We start from the raw sequence: 27,827 nt of genomic DNA, 5'->3' as shown, positions 1-27,827 counted from the left end.
CAAAAGGACATAACGAACCATGTAGGCATCAGAGCTGTCATCATCTACAGGCATTTTGCAGATTCTGCAGCTTATCTTACCAGGCTGCCTTCTCCTAGGAATATTACCCAAACAGGGCAACATAAATGCCCACTTTTGCAAGCGAGGGCCCTGCAATAAAGCTGGCATCTCCTCTTTCATCTTCCTGAACTTTGCTGCCATATTTAAGCAACCTTACTAACTTCTTAGCGAACCTGCCTCCCAGCATGTCCATCCACTGTTTTAATACCCACTAAAGGTTCCCTTGTTCCTCTTTAACCAAGTTTAACCTCTTCCCCTGGAACTTGGAGAACCTCCATGATTTAGCAATGGATTTTGGCACCCAAAGACCTTCTAATCTCACCAAGTCTATCTGTTTACTGTCTCCCACAGCTACCATGTTTACTCTCACCTCCAAGTTCTCACTTCAGTTTTCACTCTGTCCACCCCCTTTACCTAGAATAACCTCTTCCCTTCTGTCCATTTATCCAAACCCTAGTATTGCCTTCAAAAAAGAAACTCAGCTTTCTAAGGAGCTCTGGTGCTCCCGTTATTACATGCCTCACTCATCTGCTTTCTGACTAACCATGTTTAATCAGTCCGCAGTTCATGTCTGTCTTGGGCTTGCTAACTTCTGCACATGTTATTTTTACTCACACAACTAGACTTCATGAAAGTGTCTTGAGAGTCTGAGCCTTTCTCAGTGCTGGCCTACTGTGGGCATGTGGTAGATGCAGATGGAATACTGGTGGTTGACTGGTTTCCCCAACATCACCTTCCACATTGGAAAAAAAAAAAAAAGGAAAAGTCTCAGCTAGATAAAGGGTGTGTCACAACTTGATTCAAGGCAGCAATTTGAAACCTGTACTTCCTGTATATTTAAAAGTGAACTACAATAGTATTCCCACTAAAATAGAAATAAGCATGAATTCCACTATTCATATATTGTACTAGAGGTGAACAATAATAAACTAAAACATGAAAAAGAAACAAAGGTATGTTTGTTCATTATTTCCCGAAAGAATGAAAAATTAAGCTGTGAGAACTATCAAGAGAGTTCAGTAGTGTCCAGGCTCAAACTCAAGGTATAAGAATCAGTAGCTTTCCTTAACACAAGAAATTGATGATTAGAAAGTTTACTAGGAAAAAACAGCCTATACACAAAAGCAATAAAAGTATAAAATACTTGGGGGGAGGGGGAGCCTCACAACACTGTGCAGTCTAAATGAAGAAAAATTCCATTACTTTCCTGAGGGACATAAAAGACCTGAATAGGGGATATTCCCTATTCCTAACTGAGAAAATATACTGTAGGGTTTGCAGCACCATTCAGAATCCCAATATAAGTTTTTATGGAACACAACAAACTTATTCTATGATTCATCTGGAATTATGAATCTGCTTGAATGGACATGAACATTTTGAAACAGAAGATTAATGAGCGGTGACTTGCTGTCAAAACATAAAATAAAATTATGCTATAAAACGGTGTGGGTTTCATGCAGGAATAGATAAAAAGATCAACAGAACAGAGTGGACCTGTATAAAAATTTTATATTTGATAAAGTAGCATTTCAAACACTTGGGTAAAGGACAAACTATTTGATAAATGGATGTGGAACAACTAAGTAGCAAATTTGAGAAAAACAGGTAACTGTGATTTCCCGTCTGTGCTGGACAGCTTTGGTTTGCCCCTCTGGATACCTTCTCCATCCTTCTGCACCCTGGTTTTTGCAGGAGGGGAGCAGCTGTGTGGACTCTATCAGTGGGCTTCATTGTCGTCATGGTTGGAGCTAAGGTCAAATGGGAGAATCAACAGAGAATCAAGGTTGGAGTTCCTGTGGGATCACCTCAGGCTAGTAGCTTCCCAAAACCAAAGCTATCAGCTCCTGGGAGGTGGTGGTCTTCTCTGCCCTGTCCTCTGTACCCTCCCCTTGCCCCTTCCAGCGTGGGTGGTAAAGGCTCCTTCCACTGTTATTTTGGCCACACCATTGTAAATAGACTCCTGATTAAACTGACCCTTTGGCACCTCATATTCAGCATGCCATCTATTTCTCTGTTGAGTTTACTGATATCAAATTACTCATAAAATTAAATCCCAGGAATATTAAAGACATAAGTTTATTTTTAAATCTATAGGGATATTAGCAATATGGGAATATACTGATAACCTTGGGTGTAGGAAGATTATTTTTATAAAAGATGAATCAAAATTCATAAGAGAAAGGATGGATACATCTAATTAAAATCAAAATTTCAAATTTCAGGATGACTGGATACTCATAAGCAAGGTTAAAAGAAAGTGGAGAGAAATATTTGAAATTTATGACAAAGTATTATTATCTGCATACATAAGGATTAATTTTTAAACATAAATATATTTTAAATCTATACAATTATATGTCTACATATGTTTATATATAAGATACATAATATAAAATGTATTATATACATATAATATACATGGACTTATATAAATATATGGAAATATATAATCAATTTTTAAAAGAAACATTATTAGAAAAATGGACAAGAATATGAATGGGCCATTCACAGAAGAGGAAATAGGAATGGAATAAAGATCTGAAAAGATTCTTATAATATTACTAGTAATCAGGAAAATAGAAATTACAAGAAGATACCATTTTGACTATCAGATTGGCAGAACTTTAAAGACTGATAAACATCAAGAGCTGTTGAGCAAGTAAGGAAATAGGCTCTCTTGTTCACAGTCGGGAAGAGTGTTTAAGTTGGCAAGCTTCTGGAAGAAAATCTGGCAGTGTATATTAAAATTATAAATGTGCATCCCTTATGATCCCACTTCTTGGCAGCTACCATGGATAAAAACTTGCACATTTGCTCAAAGAGGCATGGATAAGGATGTTTCTTATAGCATTATTTGTAATAGTAAAAAACTGGAAACAATCTAAATGTCCATCAATTGTGGAATAGCTAACACATTTGCACAGTAGATTATATGCAACAGTTTAAAAAAAGAGAGCCATATGTTCTGACCTGGAAATGTCTCTAATACATTTTATTTACTGAATACCCATTCAGTTTCAGGACATCATGTAGACCATGATATCATTTGTGTAAATGGTACCTATGTGTTTATATATGCATATAAATGCATAGAAAAAAACATATATATTAAATTGATATCTATTGCTACTTTTGGGTAGAAGATTCTGGGATTCATTGGGAGAAATGTCACAGAGTTTTCACTTTTTCTGTATTTTGCTATTTTCTGTATTGTCTGAAATTTTACAATGTAAATGTATGTACATCTTACCTATAAAATTATTATTTCTTTGGAAAGATATCCCATGCAATTGGATTGGAATAATTAATATTGTTAAAATGGCCATACTACCCAAAGCAATCTACAGATTTAATGCAATCCCTATAAAATTACCCATGACATTTTTCACAGAACTAGAACAAATAGTCCTAAAACTTATATGGAATCACAAAAGACCCAGAATAGCCAAAGCAATACTAAAGAAAAAGAACGAAGCTGATGGAGTAACCCTCCCAGAGTTCAGACAATATTACAGAGCTACAGTGATCAAAACAGCATGGTATTGGTACAAAACCAGACATATGGATCAATAGAACAGAACAGAGAGCCCAGGAACAAACCCACATACCTATGGTCAACTAATCTTTGACAAAGAAAGCAAGAATACACAATGGAGAAAAAACAGCCTCTTCAGCAAGTGGTGTTGGGAAAGTTGGACAGCCACATGTAAAATAAATGAAGTCAGAACACTCCCTCACACCATACACAAAAATAAACTCAAAGTGGCTTAAAGACTTAAGTGTAAGATAAGACATAAACTTTCTAGACGAGAACATAGGCAAAACATTCTCTGACATAAACCCTAGCAATGTTTTTCTAGGGCAGTCTATTAAGTCAATAGAAATAAAAGTGAAAATAAATAAATGCGATCTAATTAAATTTACAAGATTTTGCACAGCAAAGGAAACTATAAGTAAAATGAAAAGACAAGCTATGGAATTGGAGAAAATATTTGCAAATGATGTGACTGATAAATACTTAATTTCTGAATATACAAACAGCTCATACAACTCAATAACAAAAAAACAACTCAATCAAAAAATAAACATTTCTCCAATGAAGACATACAAATGGTCAATAGGCACATAAAAACTGCTTGACATTGCTATTAGAGAAATGCAAATCAAAACTACAATGGGGTATCACCTTACACCAGTCAGAATGACCACCGTTAAAAAGTCCACAAATGACAGATGCTGGAGAGGGTGTGGAAAAAGAGAACCCTCCTACACTGCTCGTGGGAATGTAGTTTGGTGCAGCCATTATGGGAAACAGTATGGAAATTCTTTAAAAAAATAAAAATAAAAATAGAGCTACCATATGATCCAGCAATCCCACTCCTGGGCTTATATCCAGAGGAAACTCTAATTCAAAAAGATACATGCATCCCAATGTTCACAGCAGCACTATTTACAATAGCCAAGACAGGGAGGCAACCTAAATGTCCACCAACAGATGAATGAATAAAGAAGATGTGGTATATACACATGCATAATGGAATACTACTCAGCCATAAAAAAGAATAAAATAATGCCATTTGCAGAAACATGGATAGACCTGGAGATCGTTATACTAAGTAAGCCAGAAAGAGAAAGCAAAATACCATATGCTATCACTTATATGTGGAATCTAAAAAAAAATACAAATGAACATATTTACAAAACAGAAATAGACTCACAGACATAGAAAACAAACTTGTGGTTACCAGTGGAGAAAGGGCAGGGTGAAGGGATAAATTGGGAGTTCAAGACTTGCAGATACTAATTACTATATATAAAACAGATCAACAGCAGGGGCCTACTGTACAGCACAGGGAACTGTATTCAATACCTTGTAATAGCCTATAATGAAAAAGAATATGAAAAGTAATATATATATATATATATATATATATATATATATATATATATATATATATATATATATATATAACTGAATCACTATGCTGTACACCAGAGGTTAACACACTGTAAACTGACTATACTCGAATTTTAAAAAAAGAATAAAATTATTATTTCTTTAGTGAATAACTGTAACATATATAATTCCTTCAAAAAAAGACAAAAGAAAGGAATTAACATGGGGCTATAGAATTAAATGGATGTGTGACTTGAAGAAACTTGCTTGATTCACTGGGACCTGTCTCCTCCTGCATAAAAGGGGGAAGTTTGTCTTGAAGATTAAGTTAGACAAAGCCTGCTAGATGTGTGGCTGAATTCCTGGTAGATTGAAGGTATTGGTTGTCCTTTTCTCTCTTCTCCATTTGGCTTTTGAGAACCTTGAGGATCAAGATCTTACCTCAGTTGCCTGTATATTCTGGATGTCTGTGCAAATAGAAGCTCAGTTACATTTGCTGAAAGAATGAGTGACTGAACAAGCCACATTTGTTCATTGCTAGTGGATAAACATATGTTCACATATGTTCATTGTTAATGGGTAAATGAGAGATGCCTTTCTGGCTTCCACCAGGAAGATCAAATGCTTCTGGTTTGTGAAAACAATCAATCAAAGAAAACCAGAGATCTATGCCAGAGGGATACAGATTTTTAGAGCAGGAGGACCCAACACACAGATCTGATGTTGGTGAGCCCCAGGCTCTGCTAGTGGAAGGGCTGCCACGGGCAGGGGTGTGGGTACCGGCAAGTGAAACTGAGAGCCCGGTCTCCAGGCGGAGAGACTGAACATACCAACGGCCAATGGCCAGGCTCTACATGACAATGATGATAAAACTCTGACCCCCAACCCTCTGCACTAAATGACTTGGGAAGCCACCACCTCTGCAGCCATCAGCCCAGAATGGTTAGAACTTGGCCACTGATGCCAACTCTAATTTTTGCCCCCACTGCCTCCTCTACTTCCAGCTCAGGATCAGGCAGAGAAAGCCAAATATGTTCTCTAAACCAGTCACATAAAATGCTCCATTTCTAGTTAGCCTGCTTTCAGCTTCCCCATGCCAACACTCTTCAGTCAGAATGTACCTGCAATCTTCCCCTTTTTCCGCTATAGAGCTTTCCCACCCCTCTGCCTGCCTTTGAGTCTCCGCCAAATGCTAGTGATGGCAGCGGACTTCCTTGCTATGTAGGAAACCTTCGATAAATAGCCTCTGTTCTCACTTCAGTGGTCTTAGTTTATTTCTACAAGGCCTCTTCCACATTTCAACTAGATACTAGAAATACGTTATATATTGGGATTTATATGTAAAGTTTCATTTAAAAAAAATTCTACTGCTAAAATTAAAAAAAAATCACCAATGTAGATTAATGCCAAAAGCCAAACTTCTCAAGAATTCTGAGGAAAGATACTCAGCTTACATTAAACTAAGCAAAAAAAAAATGTCCAGACAGATGGCAGCAAAATGAGGCCAAGACAGGGCTGGGTATGGTCAATGGACTGAGGCTTCCAGAGATCTCTGTGGGCTTTTTTTTTTTTCCCCATAAGCAAGGCACACCTGACTAGAAACTGCAGGGACTGGAGTGCCTAGGTGGAACACCCCCTTATCAGCCTTTTCTCAGCACTAGGCTGTGGTTAACCACAGTAGTAAGTGTATTGAAATGTCCACCTGCCAGCAGTGCAGACAAATGAACCAAATACATGAATAAGGTCTTGGGGGATTTAAAGAAGAGGAAGATGGCTGGAAAGTTTCCAGCCCCTACCTCCAGGAAAAATGACATCTTGGATGTTGGCATTGGAGCCCTGCCCATTTACCCATGACCATTTGCCTGTCTGAAATCCTAAAATTCCCAGCATCACTTTATACAGCTTTCAAATCTGTTTAGAAGAGGTTACAGCTGCATGTCTCAAACTGCTGAATGTTAATAGATGTCTCGGCAAAAAAAAAAAAAAAAAAAAAAAAAAAAAAAAAGGAGCTTTGCAGTCAAGTTTGGGAAATACTGGGTAAAACACGTTAAACAGATTCTTTTTGCCAGGACTCTGTAATACTTTCAATATGCTAATATATGTTATGAATTTGCAAGAAGGGAATACAGTATACAGCATTTTCCAAACTTATTTAACCATAGAAATTGGTTTCTTGCTCCTATTTACATCTCCCTGAACATCATTCTATCACATACAATTTTGGAAATGCAGGTTTGAGATAATGCTACTTTTCAGAGGAAGACCATTAGCTGGCTAACATCTCTTACCATCTATTGTAACTCATCAAAAGGAGGAGTAGGAGGACCCAGAGTTAGAAGTACAAGAGCACAATTTTGATGGAAGAAGGAAGAAAATAGGTCCATAAAGCAGATCCAGGGGCCAGTGGAGGTTACAGTTGGGTCTCAGGTCCACCTAGCACAGTTTAAGGATACTAGGTGTTGAATTCAAGATGGAGGAAGCCAAAAATTATCCTCACCCGGGTCATAATTTTTCTGAACTAGCCCTAGGATCATTATCTCTAGGAAGACAGAGTGGACAGCAGAATCACTGTATGAGAGGAAAATAGTGGTTCAGGTGATTGATTCTTTTTATAGCACTTCACCAAAGACGGTACGTGACACAACTTGTCCGACATCCCAGTAAAGCCACTTTTCCTTTTGCAACCACACGATGAAGTCTTCACGAGGCCGAAGGGAAGGGAAGGATAGGGGAGGGAAGTGTTAGGATTCCACGCTGACTTACTTTAGAATCACACAGCCTGTTCCTGCAGGTGGCGCTATCCAGAACACCTGGATCCTTGTCCTCCTCCGTGGGGTGCTTTCGGTGACCGCAACAGGGCAATTACTCATAAACTGTGTTTCTTCTTCATCTATTATCTATGGAAAACCGGTGGAAAAATAAACACATTGAAATGCAGTGTCACTTTGGGAAGTTACCGTGTTGACCTCCATAATTTTACTTCTAAATCTGTCATTTTCTGTTTGCAGCTCTATGCCCCCAGACACCAGAATAGTGCCTGGCATAGAGTCGCACTCAATGCTTGTCGAACTAATGGAAGGGCAAGGATTTTGCTCCTGTTCTCTGCTCTCTGGGACCAGGATCTGGGGTCAGCACTTTGAGGAACAGGCCACATTGGGTGATGATCTTACTCATTTCACTACAACAACCTGTGTCCCACTTCAGGGAAAGAGGAGGGTAGGGGAGGCTAATCCAAAGCAAACACTCTATACCCAGACATTGTGATTCAATTTTATAACCTGAAATTAAAATGTTACTTAGGAGGAAGTGTACCAAAGCACATAAAGTCACCCAGCTTTATAGCACTGTTTATTCTTGCAGTCTCTCCTTTTTTAATTTGTGCTTTATATTAGTGTTCTCCCAAGTTAACCATCAAGGTTTCCTATGACACTGCAAAAAAAGCTGGCAGCCGTTCCCATTCCCCGAGGCTATTCTCAGCACTTCCCCTACTTGCTTCTGGGTCTGCTACCAGGACTTGCCCATCCCTCTGGTAGAACCATAGACTATTCCACCTAGAAGGATCTTTTGGGGGAAATCAGCTAAATCCAATGGATCTTAAATGCCAGCTCCAACTGACTGATAGTAGCTGTGTCATGTAGCATTGATAACATGGATAGATAACATTTATTGAGTGTTTAGTATAGGCTAGGTATTAAGCTAAGTGCTTCATCTGAATTACTCATTTAATTTTCAAATACAGTTTAACAAGATCATTATATCCATATTGCATTTATTTTCCTTAAAACATTTTTTAATTCCTCTTTTTGTTATAGGAAAGTGGGTAAAAAAATTGTCACCTCATATTTTTATCACTGGACAAAGCAAAAGCTACATTTTGTTTATCTCTACACTCTTTATACTTCTCCCATTTTCCTCTTCTCTTTAGCACTCCTGAGTATTTAACATAGGTCCTTCTGAATATATACATATATACACACACACATACGTACATATATATGTATATAATTTACTTGAAGTTACATAGAATTGTTTTGTATTTTAACATTCCTTTCACTTAATCTTACGACTTTGAGATATGTCAGTGTTACTACATGGGAATGTAACTCTCTGCTTCCAACTACCTCTTAGGACTCCACTGCATGCACAGACCACATTTTACTTATCCACTCGCCCAGTGAGGGGGCACTCAGCTGATGTCCAGCTCTCTGCCTCCACAATCATTGCTGTAATGCAAATCCTCCTGCTGCTCAGCTTAGGCAACTATATGAGAGTTTCTCAGCAATATAAACCATGTAGTGGGATTGCTTGGTAGTTGGGTTACAGATCTAATCATATTAATTTCACTAAGTACTGCCAGATTGTCCTGCAGAATGGCTGTACCTACTGTTCTGTATAAGCTATGCACAAGTGTTCCCATTTCCCCACATCCTCACTAGTACTTGTGACGACTGGACTTTCAAATGGCTTCCAATCCAATGGATGTAAAGTAGTATCTTGTTTTCATTTAATACTAGCAAATTTGAGCATCTCTCTATAAATTTATCAGGCTTCTCCTGTGAACTGCCTACACAATCTTAAACGGTGGATTTTTCTGTCAATTTATAGGACTTTCTAGATATGAGTTGCTCATCTATGCAAGTATCTTTCTGTCACCTAGACATTTATCTTACCTGTGGAATTCTTTTATAACTTTCATCTGGTCAAATTTATCAATACTTCTCCTGTGGCTTGCACTTTTTTTGATCTTGCCTAAACAACGGAGATCATAAAGATATTCTCTAGTATTTTCTTCCATTAGCTTATAATTTTATTTTCACACTTAGTTCTTTAATCCATTTAGAATTTACTTTTTAATTTGATGGAGAAGGGATCCAACTCCACTTTCTCCATACGGCGAGCTACTTTTTAAAAATTAGTAAATTAAAATTTTTAGAGGAGTTTTAGGTTCACAGAAAAATTGAGCAGAGTGAACAGAGAGTTCCCATATACCCCCTGTTCACACACATGCACGACCTTCCCCATTATTAACATCAGGCACCAGGGTGAGGCATTTGTTAGAAATGATAAGCCTACACTGACACATCATCACAAAGGTCCATAGTTTACATTAGGGCTCATTCTTGGTGTTATATATTCTGTGGGGTTTGACAAATGTATAATTATATATATATATCCACCATTGTAGTATTGTACTGAATAGCTTCACTGCCTTAAAAATCCTCTGTGTTCTGCCTATTCAGTCTCCCCTCCACCAACCCCTGGCAATCATTAATCTTTTGTTGTAATTGCTTATTAGCTCCAGGAAGTTTTTGGTCAACTCTTTCAGATTTTTCTATGTAGACAATCATGTCATCTGCAAAGACAACTTTATTTCTTCCCTTCCCAATCTGTATACCTCTTATTTCCTTTTCTTGTCTTGTTGCATTAGCTAGGACGCCCAGTATGATGTTGAAAAGTAGTGGTCAGAGGGGACATCCTTGCCTTGTTCTTGATCTTTGCAGCAAAGTCTCAAATTTTTTGTAGCCTCTCAAGTAAGTATGATGCTAGGTGTAGGTTTTCTCCATGCTCTTTATCAAGTTAAGGACATCTATCTATACTCCTAGTTTGCTGAGAGTTATCATGAATAGGTGTACATTTTGTCAAATGCTTTTTCTGCATCTACTGATATAATCATGTGATATTTCTTCTTTCGCCTGTTGATGTGATTGATTGATTGATTGATTTTCAAATGTTGAACCAGCCTTGCATGCCTGGGATAAACAGAATGAGTTAGGAGGTAGAGAACTGGTACAATTTCTTCCTTAAATGTTTGACAGAATTCACCAGTGAAACCATCTGGGTCTGGTGCTATTTTGGAAGGATATTAATTATTGACTCAGTTTAAGAGTTGTAGACCTATTGATACTGTCTATTCTTTATTGTGTGAGATTTTACAGATTGTATCTTTTAAGGAATTGGTCCATTTCATCCAGATGACCAAATTTGTGAGCCTACAGTTGTTCATAATACTCCTTTATTATTCCTTTAGTGTCCGTGGGATCTGTAGTGATGTCCCTTACTTCATTTCTGGTATTAGTAATTTGTGTCTTCCCTCTTTTTTTCAGTTAGCTTGGCTAAGGGCTTATCAATCTTACCTTTTCAAAGAGCCAGATTTTGGTTTTGTTGATTTGTCTACTAATTTTTTTTTCCAATTTCATTGATTTCTGGGTTTGTTGTTGTTGTTGTTTTGCTTATTTTAGATGTAATTTGCTTTCCTTTTTCTAGTTTCTTAAAGTGGAAGCCTAGACTATTGATTTTAAATTTTTCTTCTTTTATAATATGTACATTCAATGCTATAAATTTCCCTTAAGCACCACTTTCATTGCATCTCACAGATTTTGTTAAGTTGTAGTTTCATTTGCATTTAATTCAAAATATTTTAAAATTTCTTTTGAAATTTCTTCTTTGACCCACATGTTGGTTAGAAATGTGTTGTTTAACCTCCAAATATTTGGGGATTCTCTATCTTTCTGTTATTGATTTCTAGTTAAGGCCATCAGTGGTTTCTGCAACTCTTAACCCAATAGATACTATGTGGTCCTTCTTCTTGAAGCACTCTCTTTCCTTGGCTTCTATGCCACAGCTCCTCTCTACTCTCTCCCCACCTCGACTTTCCTGTCCACAATCTCTGCTTCCTTTTGGCTGCTGATCCTCCTCTACTGGCCTGTAAATTTGAAATTTCAAGCTCAAAGCTCAGTCCTAAGCCTTCTCCTGTTCTGACTTGATTCCATCTCTGTAGCTGATCTTATTCCATTCATAGCTTTAATTGCTACCTATGTGTGGCTGATTCACAAGTCTGTATTTCCAGTCTTCGCCACTTATCTGAGTTCTAGGCTAATGTATCTCCAAACTTATCTTCTACTTGCATTTTCTCTTGGATAAAACTTACCTCAGATCCACCTTGTCAACCACTAACTTCCCTCAAACCTGATCCTACTCCAATTGTGTAAGTCAGAAATGTTGGGTCCTCCTTGGCTCTTCCTTCTCTCTCACCCTTCGTATCCAAATGCTGTCCATGTTAACTTCCAAGTATCTCTTGAATTCATATTACCATCCCTACTATCACCATAGACTAATATCCCTATTACTATTGTAGACTAAGCTACATCATTTTTAATCTGAACTAATTAACTGGTCTTTATACATCTTCTCATGCCTCTCTTCAATTTATTCTCTATACTGCAAACCTTTTAAAAACACCAGTAAAAGAATGTCCTCTTTGGAACAATTCAACAGCTTTTCAGTATTTCCAAGACCAAGACTGAAATCCTTAGGAGTCTAGTCCCTGCCTTCCTACCTCTTTAGCCTCATCTGGTGCCATCTCCCTCCTTGCTTTCTCCACTCAGCTGCTCTGTTTTTGTGTTTCCTCCTGCCAAATCCTGGCCAATTGCTAGTTCTTTCCTCCTCCTTCCTTCCCTCCCTCCCCACTTCTTCTCTTTCTTCCCCCCTCAGCTCATTCATCCTTTTCATTGAAAAGCCTTCCCTGTCCTCTTTCACTAGGGCAATTTCCTCCCTTATGTGTTATATATCCATTCCTCTCCTTCCAGGCACTTTGGCTCTCTTTTAATTTTACAAGCATTTGTTTGAGTCCTTAATTAACGTCTACTTCTCTAATGATCTGTAAACTACATGAGGGCAGACACTAGGTCTAGTGTTTTTTTCCTCATCATTTCTTCACACTTAGCACAGTGCCTGATACATAAGAGGTCTGCTCTGAAGAACGAGGTGTACTTGCCTCTTCCCTTTGGCTATGAGATGGCTGACTCTACCTCCTGCCTGCAATGTCTGCTTTTGCTCCCTATTTAGATAACTCCCTGGACTTCCTTTTGACTTTGGGTTTTGTTTTTCTAGGTGACTATTAATAGCTTGCATTTTTGAGCACTTTCTAGTGGCCAAGGACTTGACATATATTATTTCCATTTCCTTCCAGTAATTAAGCATTATGAAGCCTGCCCTTGAGGAAACTACTGTGATGCAGATGGGTTAAACAACCTGTTCAAATTCCACAGTGGTGGAGCTGGAGTTTGACCTCAAACCTATTTGGTTCTAACGCCTGTGCCCTTTCCCCCTATACTACAATACCTCCTAATAGTGCCATTCCCTTATGTTAGGTAAGAAGTTTGTCTCCAGCCAAGTCCACATATGCTGGACCAGCCCACGACAACCTAACACCTGACTCCAACATACACACAAGAACTTGGTAAATGTAAACAGTAGTTTTGCTTCATATTTTCTTAAAGGGTACTTAGATTCCTTTCTGTAAGCTTTGTCTGTGTGAAGGTTGATTTCCTAACAATGTGATTTTCTTGGAATTGTGCACTTGGACTCCATGAGGAGCCCCTGTATGGGTGATCATAGAGAAATTTGCAGGTAATTTTAATCCTAAATCTTTAAAATCCTTGGGAGGGTTCTGGGTGACTATACTGGGAAAGCCAAAGGGAAATATTATTTAATTCACACCTACTATGTGCCAGGTACTTAACACGGTCACATCATTGAATTCCTGATGGGAATAATTATTCTCATTTTACAAATGAGGAAATAAAACTGAGTGATCTGGTCTGGATTCTGACCCAGGGCTGTATGAAACCAAAGCCTCTACCTCTGAAAAAGATCCCAGTGAGGGATAAGGTTCAGACCCTTGTCTCAACACAGAAACAAAGAAGAATGTTTTCCAAGCCGCAGAAGCCACCACAGGTAAATACAGTTGTTTATCCACAACCTCAGTTGCCAGATGGTAATTAAGTATTGAACAGAAGGGGTCGTTTCCTCTGATTTAGAAAATGCTCTCAAAGTTGTTTGCTTTTCAGAAAATGTCACCTTTCTCCAACAAGCTTTGGAGCTATCAGAACCTGTTCTTGTACATTTCCCCAACACCCAAAGTCTCCACACTTGCCCTGGTCTAGACTAGACCCACCAAGTTACCCACCAACTAAATGAAATCCACTTAAAAAGCTTTCAGTATGCATTTCAATCTGTGGTTTCTTTTCTGAGCAACCTGAGACTAGAAAATTAAAACATATTACAGTGGGTGGTTGTGTCTGGTAGCAGTATTATGGGTGATTTTTATTTCTTCTCTATGCTTTTTGTATTTTCTGAATTTTCTACAATGATGATGTATTACTTTAAATGAAGAGATTTCTAATTATTTTCAAGGACTTCATTATAACAGTCTATAGGTAATGTTTTATGTATTTATTTTTAATGTAGGTTAAAATAAACATTCCAGGTTAAGCTTAAGTTTAAATTCACTTGGGAGTGATTCACTGGTAAGGCAGGATGCTTGACTCCTTAAAGAAAAAGAGAAATTAAGGGATCAACCACTGGTCCCCATCCAGCCGTGGGAGACAGCCAAGTAAAGCAGACCCAGGTTTAGACAGGTGAACAAGGTTTGATTTCCAGAATGCTTGGCAACCTATAGTTCAGGCAACCAGTTGGGCATCTGGTCATGAATAGGCCTTTCTTAATATTAGGGACTTTTGAAGCCACCTCATCAGCATGACTTTCAAGGCTTCCAAAAACTTTTCATTGATCACAGTCTTGGTCCTGAACCACCTGCCATACCCATATTGAAATTTACATCATGGCCCACCTTTACCCTTATCCTACTTATGGCCTTTCTTTTCAGAGTCGAACATACAAGACTTCCTTCCTACATCTAATTTTGGCTCCCTTTCTCAACTCTGATCTGGATTATCTCTTCTGCTATGTTGTCTCATCATTTCTGGTCTGACAGACATACAAGCCTCAGAAAATGACCCTAAAGAGCATCAAAGCCCAGATAAAGTTGCAAGTGTTCTATCAGTGGGATATCCAGGAGAATACTATCCAGAAGTCCCTGTGGTGCCATCTTGGGACATTTGTCTTCAGGAAGCAGAACCCTCATCACAGACAGAGATCAGGTCTAGTGGTCAGGGTCAGGGCTCCAGTTCCCACATGAGAACCATGAATAAGTCAGATAATTGGAACAGGAACTTGGAATGGCATCCACAGCAGGAAACTGGCCCCATGAGCATAGGCTTGGAGTGGAGTTGGCAGGAGACATTAGATTTGACCCTTGGGATAAGAGGGGACTTTGGGGGTCGAGAGGGGAAATGTGAGTTGTGAGTAAGAAAACAACTCAGGAGCCCAGTGGTCAATGCAGGGCACCATGACCAAGGATGCCTATCAGGGAGAGGATGGGAACAGTGACTGCATAAGCAGCCAGTGCTCAAGTCCTTATTGGCCTGGGTAGTGGGTGGTCCGAGTCTGAAGGAAAGGGCAACAGTGTATCTCTAAATACCAACTGTTGAGTCAGAGAGGGTAGGGGACATTGATAGGGACTGGATTAGAGAATGAGGGAATACATGTCCTACAGCACCCTCTCGTACATATTTCTTCTCTGAAGGTTTGTGAGAAGCAGTGGGCCCTCAGTATATTGTAGTGAGGGGGAAGTGTTCCCCCAACACCTTAGTCTGATTGTATTAACACAGGAGAAAGACACCCTGAAGAGGAGAAGCATGGATACAGGCATACCTAGGAGCTATTGTGGGTTTGGTCCCAGATCTCTGCAATAAAGTAAATACTGCAATAAAGCGAGTCATAAATTTTTTGGCTTTCCAGTGTGTATGAAGATTATGTTTACAAGGAAAAGATGCTCAGCATTGCTAATTATTAGAGAAATGCAAATCAAAACTATAATGAAGTATCACCTCACACCAGTCAGAATGGCCATCACCAAAAAGTCAATAAATAATAAATGCTGGGGAGGGTATGGAGAAAGAGGAACACTTGGACACTGTAGGTGAGAATGTAAATTGGTGGACCACTATGGAGAACAGTCTGGAGGTTCCTTAAAAAACTAAGTTACCATATGATCCAGCAACCCCACTCCTGGGCATATATCTGGAAAAGATGAAAACTCTAATTCAAAAGGATACATGTACCCCAATGTTCATAGCATAACTATATACAATAGCCAAAACATGGAAACAACCTAAATGTCCATTGATAGATGAATGAATAAAGATGATATGTGTATATATATACACAGACACAATAGAATACTACATAAAAAAGAATGAAAACAAAATAATGCCATTTGCAGCTACACAGATGGACCTAGAGATTATCACACTAAATGAAGTCAGTCAGAGAAAAAGAAATATCATATGATATCGCTTATATGTGGAATCTAAAAAATTGATACAAATGAACTTATTTACAAGATAGAAACAGACTCACAGACATAGAAAACAAACTTATGGTTACCAAAGAGGAAGGGGAAGAGGGATAAATTAGGAGTTTGGGATTAAAAGATACACACTACTATGTATAAAATAGATAAACAAGGACCTACTCTATAGACAGGTAACTATATTCAATATCTTTTAATAAGCTATAATGGAAAAGAATCTGAAAAGAATACAGACATATATATGTAACTGAATCATTTTGCTGTACTCATGAAACTAACCCATTGTAAATCAATGATACTTCAATAAAATAAATTAAAAAATACACTGTATAGCACAGGGAAATATATACAAGATCTTATGGTAGCTCACAGCAAAAAAAAAGTGACAATGAACGTATGTATGTTCATGTATAACTGAAAAATTGTGCTCTACGCTGGAATTTGACATGGCATTGTAAAATGACTATTACTCAAAAAAAGTTTAAAAAAATTAATTTAAAAATGTTTTCAAAGGTTAAAATTAAAAGAAAAAACTATGTTTACAGTAATACTATAATCTATTAAGTGTACAATAGCATCATGTCTAAAAGAATCAAAATAGCATCATGTCTAAAAGAATACAGAAGGAACCCTACCTCAGGATGACACCTGCACCCCAATGTTCATAGCAGCACTATTTACAATAGCCAAAACATGGAAACAGCCTAAATGTCCATCAACAGGTGACTGGATAAAGAAGAGGTGGTATATTTATACAATGGAATACTACTCAGCCATGAAAACCGACAACATAACGCCATTTGCAGCAACATGGATACTCCTGGAGAATGTCATTCTAAGTGAAGTAAGCCAGAAAGAGAAAGAAAAATACCCTATGAGATCGCTCATATGTGGAATCTAAAAAACAAAAACAAAAACGAACAAAAAAACAAAGCGTAAATACAAAACAGAAATAGACTCATAGACATAGAATACAAACTTGTGGTTGCCAAGGGGGCGGAGGGTGGGAAGGGATAGATGGTATTTCAAAATTGTAGAATAGATAAACAAGATTATACTGTATAGCACAGGGAAATATACATAAGATCTTATGGTAGCTCACAGAGAAAAAAATGTGACAATGAATATATATATGTTCATGTATAACCGAAAAATTGTGCTGAACACTGGAATTTGACACAACATTATATATTGTAAATTAATGATTATAAATTAATAAAAAAATGTTTAAAAAAATACTGGGGGGGAGGGTATAGCTCAGTGGCAGAGTGTGTGCCTAGTATACACGAGGTCCTGGGTTTAATCCCCAGCACCTCCATTAAAATAAATAAATAAATAAACCTAATTACCACCCCCCAAAAGTTTTTAATAAAAAATAAAGAATTTAAAAAATACTTTATTTGCTAAAAAATGCTAATCATTATCTGAGCCTTCAGCAAGTCATAATCTTTTTGCAACAGTGCCAAAGATCACTGATCACAGATCACCGTAACAAATATAATGAAAAACTTTGAAATATTGTGAGAACTACCAAAATGTGACACAGAAACAGGAAGTGAGGAAATACTGCTAGAAAAATGACACCAATAAACTTGCTCGAACCAGGGTTGCCACAAAACTTCAATTTGTAAAAAACGCAGTATCTGCTAAGTACAGTAAAGCAAAGTGCAAGAAAATGAGGTATGCCTGTACTTGTTCATTGCAGGAAAATCAGAAAACAGAGAGAAGCAAAAATTATGAAATAAACAATACTCACAATTCAACTACCCCAAGATAGTTATTAACATTTTGATGTATATCTTTTCAGATTACACATACATGTATACAATTCTAAAAAATAGAATTACACTTTACTGCCATTTCAGCTCAACAATACATCATGAACATCCTTCTTTTCTACTCAATATGTAACTCAGTAAAATAAGCTATGGCTGCATAATAGCCCACAGTGTGACCAGTCCACATTCTACCTGACAAACTTCAGAGCATTGACTATTTTGTTGTTTATAACTTGGGGATATTATGATGATCTCTTATTGCTAAATTTCACATCCTTAATTTTTCTGTGAGTGAAATTAATGCAGATCATTATTGCTGAATCTGTCCAGGAAGGGATTTTGCAATGCTTCAGTAAAATCTGAGAGAGAATCCAAAGAAAACAATCCCAGTCATTAAATCTCCTCTTTCTAGTTTCCCGTGTGTATTTTCTGAGTCTGAAAGTCACGGAAGGAAAGACAGCTGTTTTGTCTTTTATGAAAAAGCTTTCAATACAGATTTTTAGAAATTAAATAAAGATTTTGCCTTTATTGCTCTAAAGAGTTTGTTACAGAAAGGTAGAAAAGTGAAGGGGAAAAAATCATCTCTCACTGTTTCAATAACTTTGGTTTGTTTGTTTCCTTCCAGACTTTTCTGTTTATACTTGGAAATTTGTAGACAGTTGTATTCCTATTGTGTGTATAATGTCTTGTTTTTTTTCTATTTGTCCTAAGAGCCTCCACATTTTTCCAGGTTTTTCTAAATGCATCAGGAACATCATCTGAAAGTCTGCATTGGCTGCATTCCCCAGTGTAGCTTTTGTAAGTGGTCCCTCTTTTAGGCTGTAAAGACTTAGGCTCAAATCTTGTCCTCCTTCCTGACAAAGCATCTTCCCTCCCCGCCCCTAGACAGTTACTAGAATCTCCTTCAGCTCTAGCATCTCTTCCAACAGATTCTTATTTTCATTGCATTCATTAAAAAAAAAAAAAACATTTCTGCTTCGTTTTTTCTTTGCCAGGGGTGTGCCCTCCACTGCCCAGATCTGAGAAGTGAGAGAAGCTAGGGGAGGAGCAGTGTGGAGGTGTCCACGAGCATTGTTGCGGGGCTCCTCAGTCATCGCCCTGGGTACATAGCCTCCAGATTCATGGAGGTCAAGTCCCAAAGTTTGTTACCCCAAAAAGCAGATGAATCCTGGGTTGTTTCACATACTGGGAGCAAACACAGCAGGCCTAGCTTGGGAGCCAGGCTGGACCAGGACACGTGGGCGCCCTGAGCAGGCTAATAACCTGGCCTCCTTTCAAATGATATTCTCTCTGGAGGAGAGGCCGAGTGCTGGGCAGGGGGAGGAGGAGGCAGAGAGACTGCTGGCTCAGCACTGGCCACTCACAGCTGGGCTCCCAGCCCCGAACGTGCACACCCCTCCCAGCAACTAAGAGGCCTGGAAGGCAGCCTAGACACCATTTCTTGCTGCCACTTTATAACTCCTGGGAGTTTTGCCCCCTACCAAAAGGCAATGGTGAAGGGCCTGGGGCAGCCCAGCCTATCTACTAGTTGTGTGACTCTGGCAAATTCTTTACTTTTTCTGGAAGGAGTCTTATCTTTAAAATGGGAGATAATAATAGTACCTTCCTCAATGCGTTGGAAGGGTTTAAATGAATTATTACATGTAAAGCAGTTAGAGAAGTTCCCAGCACAAAGCTATCACTGTAAATATTACAATCACGGTGTATTATTTATAATAATAAAATCATTATTATCATGATCATGCTTGCTCTCAATTAATTCTGGTAAATTTTCTCCATCTCATTAGGGTTCCAATGACACTAGTGCTCCTTAAAAACAGGTATCCTGGCACCAGCCCAGCTGGCCTGAACCTAACTGCAGCTTGGCTCGGGAGCCTTGAGTTCAATGGACAGGCTCCAGTAGAACTGGTGCGTGTGTGTGTGTGTGTGTGTGTGTGTGTGTGTAGTGGTCACTGCCTGATCACTTGACCCACAGTGTAGCCCTTGGTTGAAAAGTTGAAAAAGAGAGTCTGACCTTTCACATGAGGATTGGGAGATGCTAAGCAAGGTAGAGATGGAGTTGGGGGAAACTGGTCATTTCCTAAGGGTAGGTAATCCTCAGTAAGAAAAGAGCTATCTCCTTTAGAAAAACCAGGAAGAGAAGAAAGAATTGTCCTGGGAGGTGACTGATGCACATGTGTGAGTACCGGGGAATATCGTCATTTGCTGAATGTAAAATCCAGGGCATCCCAGAACGCAGCCAGAGCAATACATCTATTATTTACCAAGTCCGTACACTATGTTCTCGCTAACACTTCATAGACATTACTTCCCATGATCACTGCAATAATCTTGTAAAGTATGAATTATCCCCATTTTACAAATTCAGAAATAGGGATTAGGAAGCAGAAGCCTGAGCTCATGACCCTCAAGCTAGTGTTTGTAACCCCTGGACCTAACCCCATTCCCTTCATCTTTCACTTGGGGAGATGGTGTAAGTGTCATCTCAAGGCTAGAAAACCATTCTGACAAGTAGGTTTAAACAAATAGAACCATACAGTTGGGGGACTTTATACTAGGTAGTCTAATGCCTAGAAAATAAATCAGCCTTTTAAGTTTTATATAGCAATACAGTTGAAATGTTTAATAATTATTCCCAGAGAATGGTATAATGTAGTGCTAAAAATGGGTAATTGAAAAGCCCATCAAGGCAGATGAGGCATCTTCTCACTGAATTGCTCTTGAATACTTTACATAATTATTTCATTCAGATTTATGATCAGCTCAGCAGAATGTACGGCTCTCTATCCTGCTCTGCCTGAGGTTGTGCGGGAAGCCTTTTTCTACTGTGCTAACCTTCTGAAACGGACGAATGTCTCTTGTACACTAATGGGGCTTTCAATGGGTTGACTTCATTGAGTGAAGAACAAAGTTCAGAGCAAAAACCCGGTTTGCTAAGGCCCCTACGTGTCCCAGGCACTGTGCTGGGGTTTATATGCATCAACAACATGGGCTCAACTTAAAGTTCACTTGTTTTCTATCTCACAGAAGAAACCAAGGCTCAGAAAAATAGTCACTTAGATCTGCCAGATTCATAGTGAGCTCACACCAGGCAGTCTGGCTCCAAACCAATGGCCTTTCCACTATATCACCAGCCTCCACAAAGACCCTGTGTGCCCAGAGAAGGATTAGACCTTTGGAAAGAGGATTCTAGAAACATCAGATGTGGTGGGGGGAGCTGATCCCAGGCAGATTTTATCTGCAGCTCTGGCTTCTTAACATCTGAGTTGATCCTCCACCCTCACCCCTCCCTCCTCATTCCTTCATTCTTACAATGTCAGCACCTCCAGGCACAGAGGGATCTAGACCAGTCTCCACAAGGGACACAGTTTCCCATGGATTCAGCCTCCCCACCCTGCCCAGATCATTCAAGGCTGTGGGGTTTATCAGAGGCCCAAGCTTATCAGCCTGCCTTTCCCGAGACCGCGGAGTGGGAGTTCTTGGCAAATACAGTTCGCTGGCAAATGTGGACAGATGGCTGGCTGGGTGAGACGGCAACCCTTGTTCCTGGTCTCACCCATATGTCAAAGTGGCCCCAAATGAAGAAAAGTGGGGGAGGAGGAAGGAAGAAAAGGATGGGCTATTTTATAGACAGGAAAAAATATATATAATCCTCTTTTTAACATTGCATCTAGGTTATAAATAGAAGATGGGTCTCTCTGACTTTCCCCCATCCTTGCATAGGACAGTGACATTTCTGGCAGGTGACTGAGTTTCCTCCTCAGTGCCCTGGTCTCCCCTTACCCTGATGCTTGGTTGCACTCTGCTTAAGTCAGCAGACATCAGCACAGGGTCAAACTGTGCTCCTCTCTCCCTGACCCCTCGCCTTGAGGATGAGGTAAGGTTCTGCTGAGGGTCCTTTCAGAAGAGACTTAAATAGATCCTTAAACATCTTCACTCTCCAGGATATAGAAACCTGTCAAATTTTCCTCTCTTTTAGCATGAAAATGGCAGACATGATGCATGGACTTAAATCTTACGGAATATGCTACATGTCTGTGATCTTCTTCGCACCCTGGGGAAATGCTAAACTTTGATCTAACTATTTTAACACTAAGAATCTCTCTTAGAGAAGTGGATATACGGTAACTCTCAGTGTCTGTTTGTCAGACACATCCAACAGGGTTACCAGCCAGGAGAGTGCTGAGCTCTCACAAAACACGTCAATTATCTGAGGAGAATGCATTTTGGCTTTGCGTGTCTCAAGGTGGAGGGTTGCAAGGACACACTGATCAAATCACGCAGGAAAGGGTGGGAGGCATCGCCCTCTGTCGTAGTGAGGCAGCGTCAGGAGGGAGTGAGAGGCTGGCTCGTGCCTTGCTAAGAAGCAGGAGGTGTGAGCGGTTCACCAGCTGATGGATGACAGGAAGGAGCTCTTTAAAATAATTATTGAAAGCCAAAGAATCAGCTGTTGTTCTGTCTATACAGTGCAATGTACGAGAAAGAACATTAATGAAAAGGGTGTGGGGCTGGGAGGAACAAAGGGAGAGAGAAACAGGCAAAGGTACCCTGGATTCAGTACTGGCCATAGACTGTTAGTGTGACTGTCTTGTTACCTCTTCAGCCCTCACAGTGATTCTGAGAGCCCCTGGCCTTCCCAGCCCCTGTTCCCTCTTCTTGTTGCTGATCAGCTTCTACCTGTGGTCTCACTGTATATATCACTTGCTCTAGGAAACCTTCCTGAAAACCTCAGAGCCTGAGCCACACGTGCTTCTCTCTGTATGGTAAAAGAGAAATCCAAATGGAGTCAGTAGTGCTAAGAGAGCTCCCTAAAATGGAGCTGAGAGGCCATTAAGCAAGTGTGACTTACGTATGCTGACCTTTGGACCTGACGAAATCATCTAGAACACCTGCCAGAAACTCAAGATACTTATCAGACCCTTACTCTAAAATAACTCATTGACAGTCTACTCCTCAGACCTGTACCCTGAAACAACTCCTGATTCCTTAAGGGCAACCCTTTTCGGACTGCATCAGAGTTGATCACAGTGCTCATCAGGCAACTTTTAACAATCTCGTGGCTTTTTGTCTTTATAAGCCCCTGACTCTCTCTTCCTTGAGGGTTACCCAACTCTGTCTCCCAAATTGCAATTATTAAGAAAAGAGTTTACTTGTCTTATTTGTAGCCTCCTGTATTATTATTATTATTTGGTGGGGGGGGGAGCTGACATTACATGGTATCAGAAGAGAGTATATAGCAGGACCTGCCACTTGGGACTGGCACCACTTCAGATCTGAGTAAGGTACCTACAAGAGCCCACAGGGCTGTCACCTCCTCGGTGGTGGGGACATGGCAGTATGTCCTCCTGTACTGGAGCCTCCTCCTTTGGTAGAGGTTCTAGTTTCTCAGTGCCCTCTGTTGCTGGCTACTATCCTTTGGGATTTCACTTCCTGTTTTGTTCATTTTGTTTATGTGGCCTTTGGAATTTTGTTTCTTGTTTTGCTTATTTTGGTTGAGTAGCCTTCGGATTTTGCTTTCCATTTTGTATGGATTGCCAGCTTCTGGTCTCAGGATTTCATTTCCCATTTTTCCCCCTTTTTTTCTGGTGAGTAAATACTCCAGGAATATGGGAAGTTCACGCTCTAAGAGCAAGGCTGTAGGACAGCCTCATTCTGGAATGTCTGCTGGTCTTGTGTATAAGAACTTTGGGCCCTCATCCCACAAGTATTTATTTGTCTTGCTGGATTATGATTACCCAGGATGATCTACAATTAAGCTGGCCAACCTGGGGCTCTTCTGAAATTCTTAAATTAGTTTTTCTGCACAGTCTTAGAAAAAGAATGTAAGACAAGAATGGAAGCATATATCAATTGGTATTTTGAGGCCTCCAAAAATGTAATAAAGAATCCACTTTTGCTTCCCCTCAGAGAAACTGACTCACAATGATCTCAAAGGATTTCCGAATTGGAAAAATCCTCTGAGGTTCATGACAGCTCACTCTCTCTCTCTCTCCTTCTCTCATTCCCTGCTCTTACCTCACCCTCCCTCTCTCCCTCCCTCCTCTGCTTCTTCCTATTCCTCTAAATGTCCACAAGGCTCTCCTCCTTGCTACCTGTCTCCCTCTGAACTTCCTTTTTATAATACCAAGATTGATCACCTACAGAAAGTAACAATAATTCGAAAAGCCTGTTGAAAATGTTTATGACTATTACGGCCATTTTGAAAAAAACAAACTCCCCCCCCCCCTCAAATTCTGACCTTAAGGGAACAAAAAGTTCTCCTAGGAGGAGCTTGCATTTCTCTCTGTGACTTTGAGTTATAAATGTTCCATCAGGTCTTCTCAAGGAACTCTTATCCAGACTGTCCCCAATTCTTAAGACTGATTTAAAAAAAAAAAAAAAACAAACTTTTAAAATTCAAACTGCTAAAAGGACTCTCTTGCCCAAACGGCCTCCTAAAAAGTGGTTGTCAAAGGCACAAAGCTTAAAAGTCTTCTCCACAAATAAATAATACTTTAGCCATCTGAATGAGTAGACAATTTATTATCCCAACTGTTATTTATAAATTTGTGAGTTTTGTATTGTACCTGATTTCATGACTAAAGTTTTAAAATGAAAACTATGAGATCCCTGTCTGTGTCTATCTGGATGGATGTATGTCCAGGTATGTATGTTATAGATATGGTATATTTCTACTTCTGAATGGTATCGTCAAAATTAATTTGCAAAAGAGTTCTGTTTAATAGGCTTAAAGAAAGTTAAGTGCTTATATAAATTATCAGAAATATAATAAAAATTAACACAAATTTCAGGTTCACATGATCTGGGAAATATTTGGTATTAAATTAATGTTTGGCAATATAGCTAGGCTGCTGATTTAATTGATAGAGACATGTCTTTAAAGTTATCAATATCAAATATAATACTTTTATGGTTCCTAGGTTTACTAAAAGTCAAACAAGTTCATTTTATCCCTGTCATAAAATTTGTCAGCAAGAAAAATAACTTGGTATGATGATATTTCTATAAGTAAATTAAATGTAAATGAGATGTGTTTTTAGGTGAACTCTAAGAATAGTTATGTTTTATGGTATGTCTACTTATAGTTTCCTCAAATCTTTTTGGTAACTTGAAACTTTAGAATTTTGCTAAATTAAGTTAAATTATGGAAATTTATTGACTATCTAAATCATTCCCAAATGAAATAAAATGCTGAAACATTAATTACTGAACATAGGTTTCCTTTTATAGAGAAACTAAAGATATTTGAGACTACTAGTAAATATGTTTGGTGCCACTGAGGAATTTCCTATGAGAAAGTACATGTTTTAGAAATTATAACGTATGCAATTAAAACTACTAAAATTCATAAGGAAAACATCCTCATATGCAAGGGAAAAAAAATTCAAGACATAAAGAACAGAAATGCAGTTTCTTAAAGTAAAAGAAAGTAATTTTGTCCTAAAGCTGGTTTTTTTCTAAATAGGAAAAAAAATAAGGGATAAACTAAAATGAAATTAGAAAGTTATAGAAGGTTTGTAGGAGGAAAAAAGTAATCTTTAGAAAGGAATTTTATGTATGATCAAAACTGGCTAAGATTGGAATGAATTTAATTAAGTTAATTGAGTTTTAATATGAAAAGTAAGCTGGTGTACAACTGAACTCCCCCCACTCCCTGTTAACAGGACAAAATTTTCTTAAATTATTAGTCTGGTCTTAATGAGAAATTATACAAAAATTTTTTCTTTACCTTTAATTTAATCTGTCTAGAAAAACAAAGATTCTATATTTTGCAGCTAAGGATTTTTACAACTATATAACCTTCTTATTTGCCTCTGAAGTCTTTGTTTTGATTAAATGGATAACCAAGCATTGCTTCACAGTTATGATGCAATGATTCTATTTGATCCATGTTTTCTTAAAAACTTTGATATTTTTGATAAACTTCCCAAAATCAAATTCCATATGAAGTCTTTGACTTAGAACTAACTTTGAGGTATGAGATGTTTCAGAGGACCTCTGAAATATCTCAAAGATTTGTTCTCTCTCCTTATAAAAAGGGAGGTATTCAGGACTAATTAGGATTATTTGATATATTAAATTACATAGGAAGCATTGTCAAATACAAAGTAATACTAAGCATTCTTTATGTTGTGTCTGTATAGGTGTATTTTATAAGTGTTTCAGAAACTATGTGAAATTTCTGGAAATCTGATATGTCCAAGTATAAGTCGTAATTCCAGTTATTATCTTAAATTATTTTGTGTCAGAGAATTAACCAAATTTCCTTGTTAATTCCATTATAATGAACTCTCGGATCTTCAATAATGGGCATTTTTAAGTCTTTTGTCACTTATAGATAGATATTGTTTTATTCTGACACTCTTACAAATATGTTTCATCTTCAGAGATATTCATGGGAGGGACTCTGACACTAACTCTAGCATACAGGCTTCTGATAAACTTTCAGATCACGCCACTGAACTAGGTCAGAATCACTGAATGCTAATGAAGAAACTGATGGCTTCATAAAACTGCCAATAAGATAAAAAATTAATTCCACGGGACTGAACTGATGAGGCTGATTATCATTTTTATGACTTTTTGTTTTAAGCATTGTCTATTTTTTTATGTTTTACTTTTCCAGATTTAAGGAAACCTTTTCTCTTAAGCTATCTATGACTTGTGGCAATTTGATGAAGATACCTTCATAAATAAAGATGAAACATTTATCTTTTTCTTCTTATCTGATCCTTACAGAATTTGGAAACTCTTAGTGACTATTCTTATTTTCATGGAAATATAGTCATTTGCATAAGTTCAATAAGAATCTGTTTTCCTTATAACAGGACACAAATGGAAACACTGGTTGTATTACCAAGGCTTTGACTTGAATGTCATATTTGAGAGAATCATGCATAGACTCAGATATGACCAGGCAGCTTTAAGAAACTAAGATTGACTTTACGGAGCCAATAAAGATCCTTAAAGAAACAGCCTGGTAACTTGCTTACAGGGTTCCCAGCAGACTTATCAGGTGAGGAAGGAAGGTCATTTCCTGGCAGGTGCAGGAACCACAGATATTTGGGGGACCCTAAGAAGAGAGGAATTCACCCAAATCTATTGTTATTGCAGGCAAAGTCTGATGGCAAGTCCTTGCTTGGCTTTTCTGGCCTCAAAAGGCTTTTAAAAGTTCAATCTAAGATTCCTTATGAAAAGTTCAAGCAAAGCAAACTTAAAAGAGTCTATATGATCAATTGCTATTCTTGCTATACTTATGTAAATAATCATCCCACGTTTATTGAAAACAGACTTATTTTGCAAACAGATCCATCTTAATTTGGCTATATTTGGTAGACATGAAGGTAATTTTGGAGAGAAAAATTATGTTTCAGTAACATATCTTTGTGGATATTAGGTGCTAATACTGTTAATTGTCTTTGAGGTTTGGGTATTTACCTGTAAACTGAACTAGATCCTGAATTCTTCTAGTTTCCTCCAATATCTGGTGATACAACTCTCCAATATAAAATGAAAAACCAGTTTTTCTCCCATCCTTCTAACTTAGAACCACTGAGAACCCAAACTGCTCTCCACCTAAACACCTGATGATGTCCTCAGAAACTGCAACTGCAAAAGATGCTGCCACTGTAACATCTAGAAATCTTCTTTAGCTGACTCCCCTCTGGACTTGGTGGCTTATTAAAATCTGAATTTCAACTAGTTATACTAATTATTGTTCCAGTTTCTTTGATGTTTCTAAACTGTTTATATGCTTTGTGTCTCTCGCTGCTTTATTATGACACCCTCCAGAGGAATAATGACAGTTTGACATCTAGAGATGATTGACTACTTCTACAAGATTTCTCCTGATGAAGACCCATAAATTTCTCCT

General features: G+C 38.4%; 1 protein-coding gene across 2 annotated transcripts in view; it reads right to left on the bottom strand.

Moving 5' to 3' along the window:
- SPON1 (spondin 1) overlaps nucleotides 1-27,827 on the bottom strand; it is a 242,759-nt gene that overhangs the window by 163,162 nt on the left and 51,770 nt on the right. For both annotated transcript variants that reach the window (XM_031681171.2, XM_006203551.3), the window contains exon 3: nucleotides 7,724-7,857. In XM_031681171.2, the coding sequence (XP_031537031.1) occupies nucleotides 7,724-7,857 (134 nt within the window). The remainder of the gene's footprint in view (nucleotides 1-7,723; nucleotides 7,858-27,827) is intronic.

This window comes from Vicugna pacos, chromosome 10 (genome assembly GCF_048564905.1).
Source record: "Vicugna pacos chromosome 10, VicPac4, whole genome shotgun sequence".
NCBI classification, from domain to species: domain Eukaryota; kingdom Metazoa; phylum Chordata; class Mammalia; order Artiodactyla; family Camelidae; genus Vicugna; species Vicugna pacos.
This window is presented reverse-complemented; position numbering and strand designations above follow the sequence as displayed.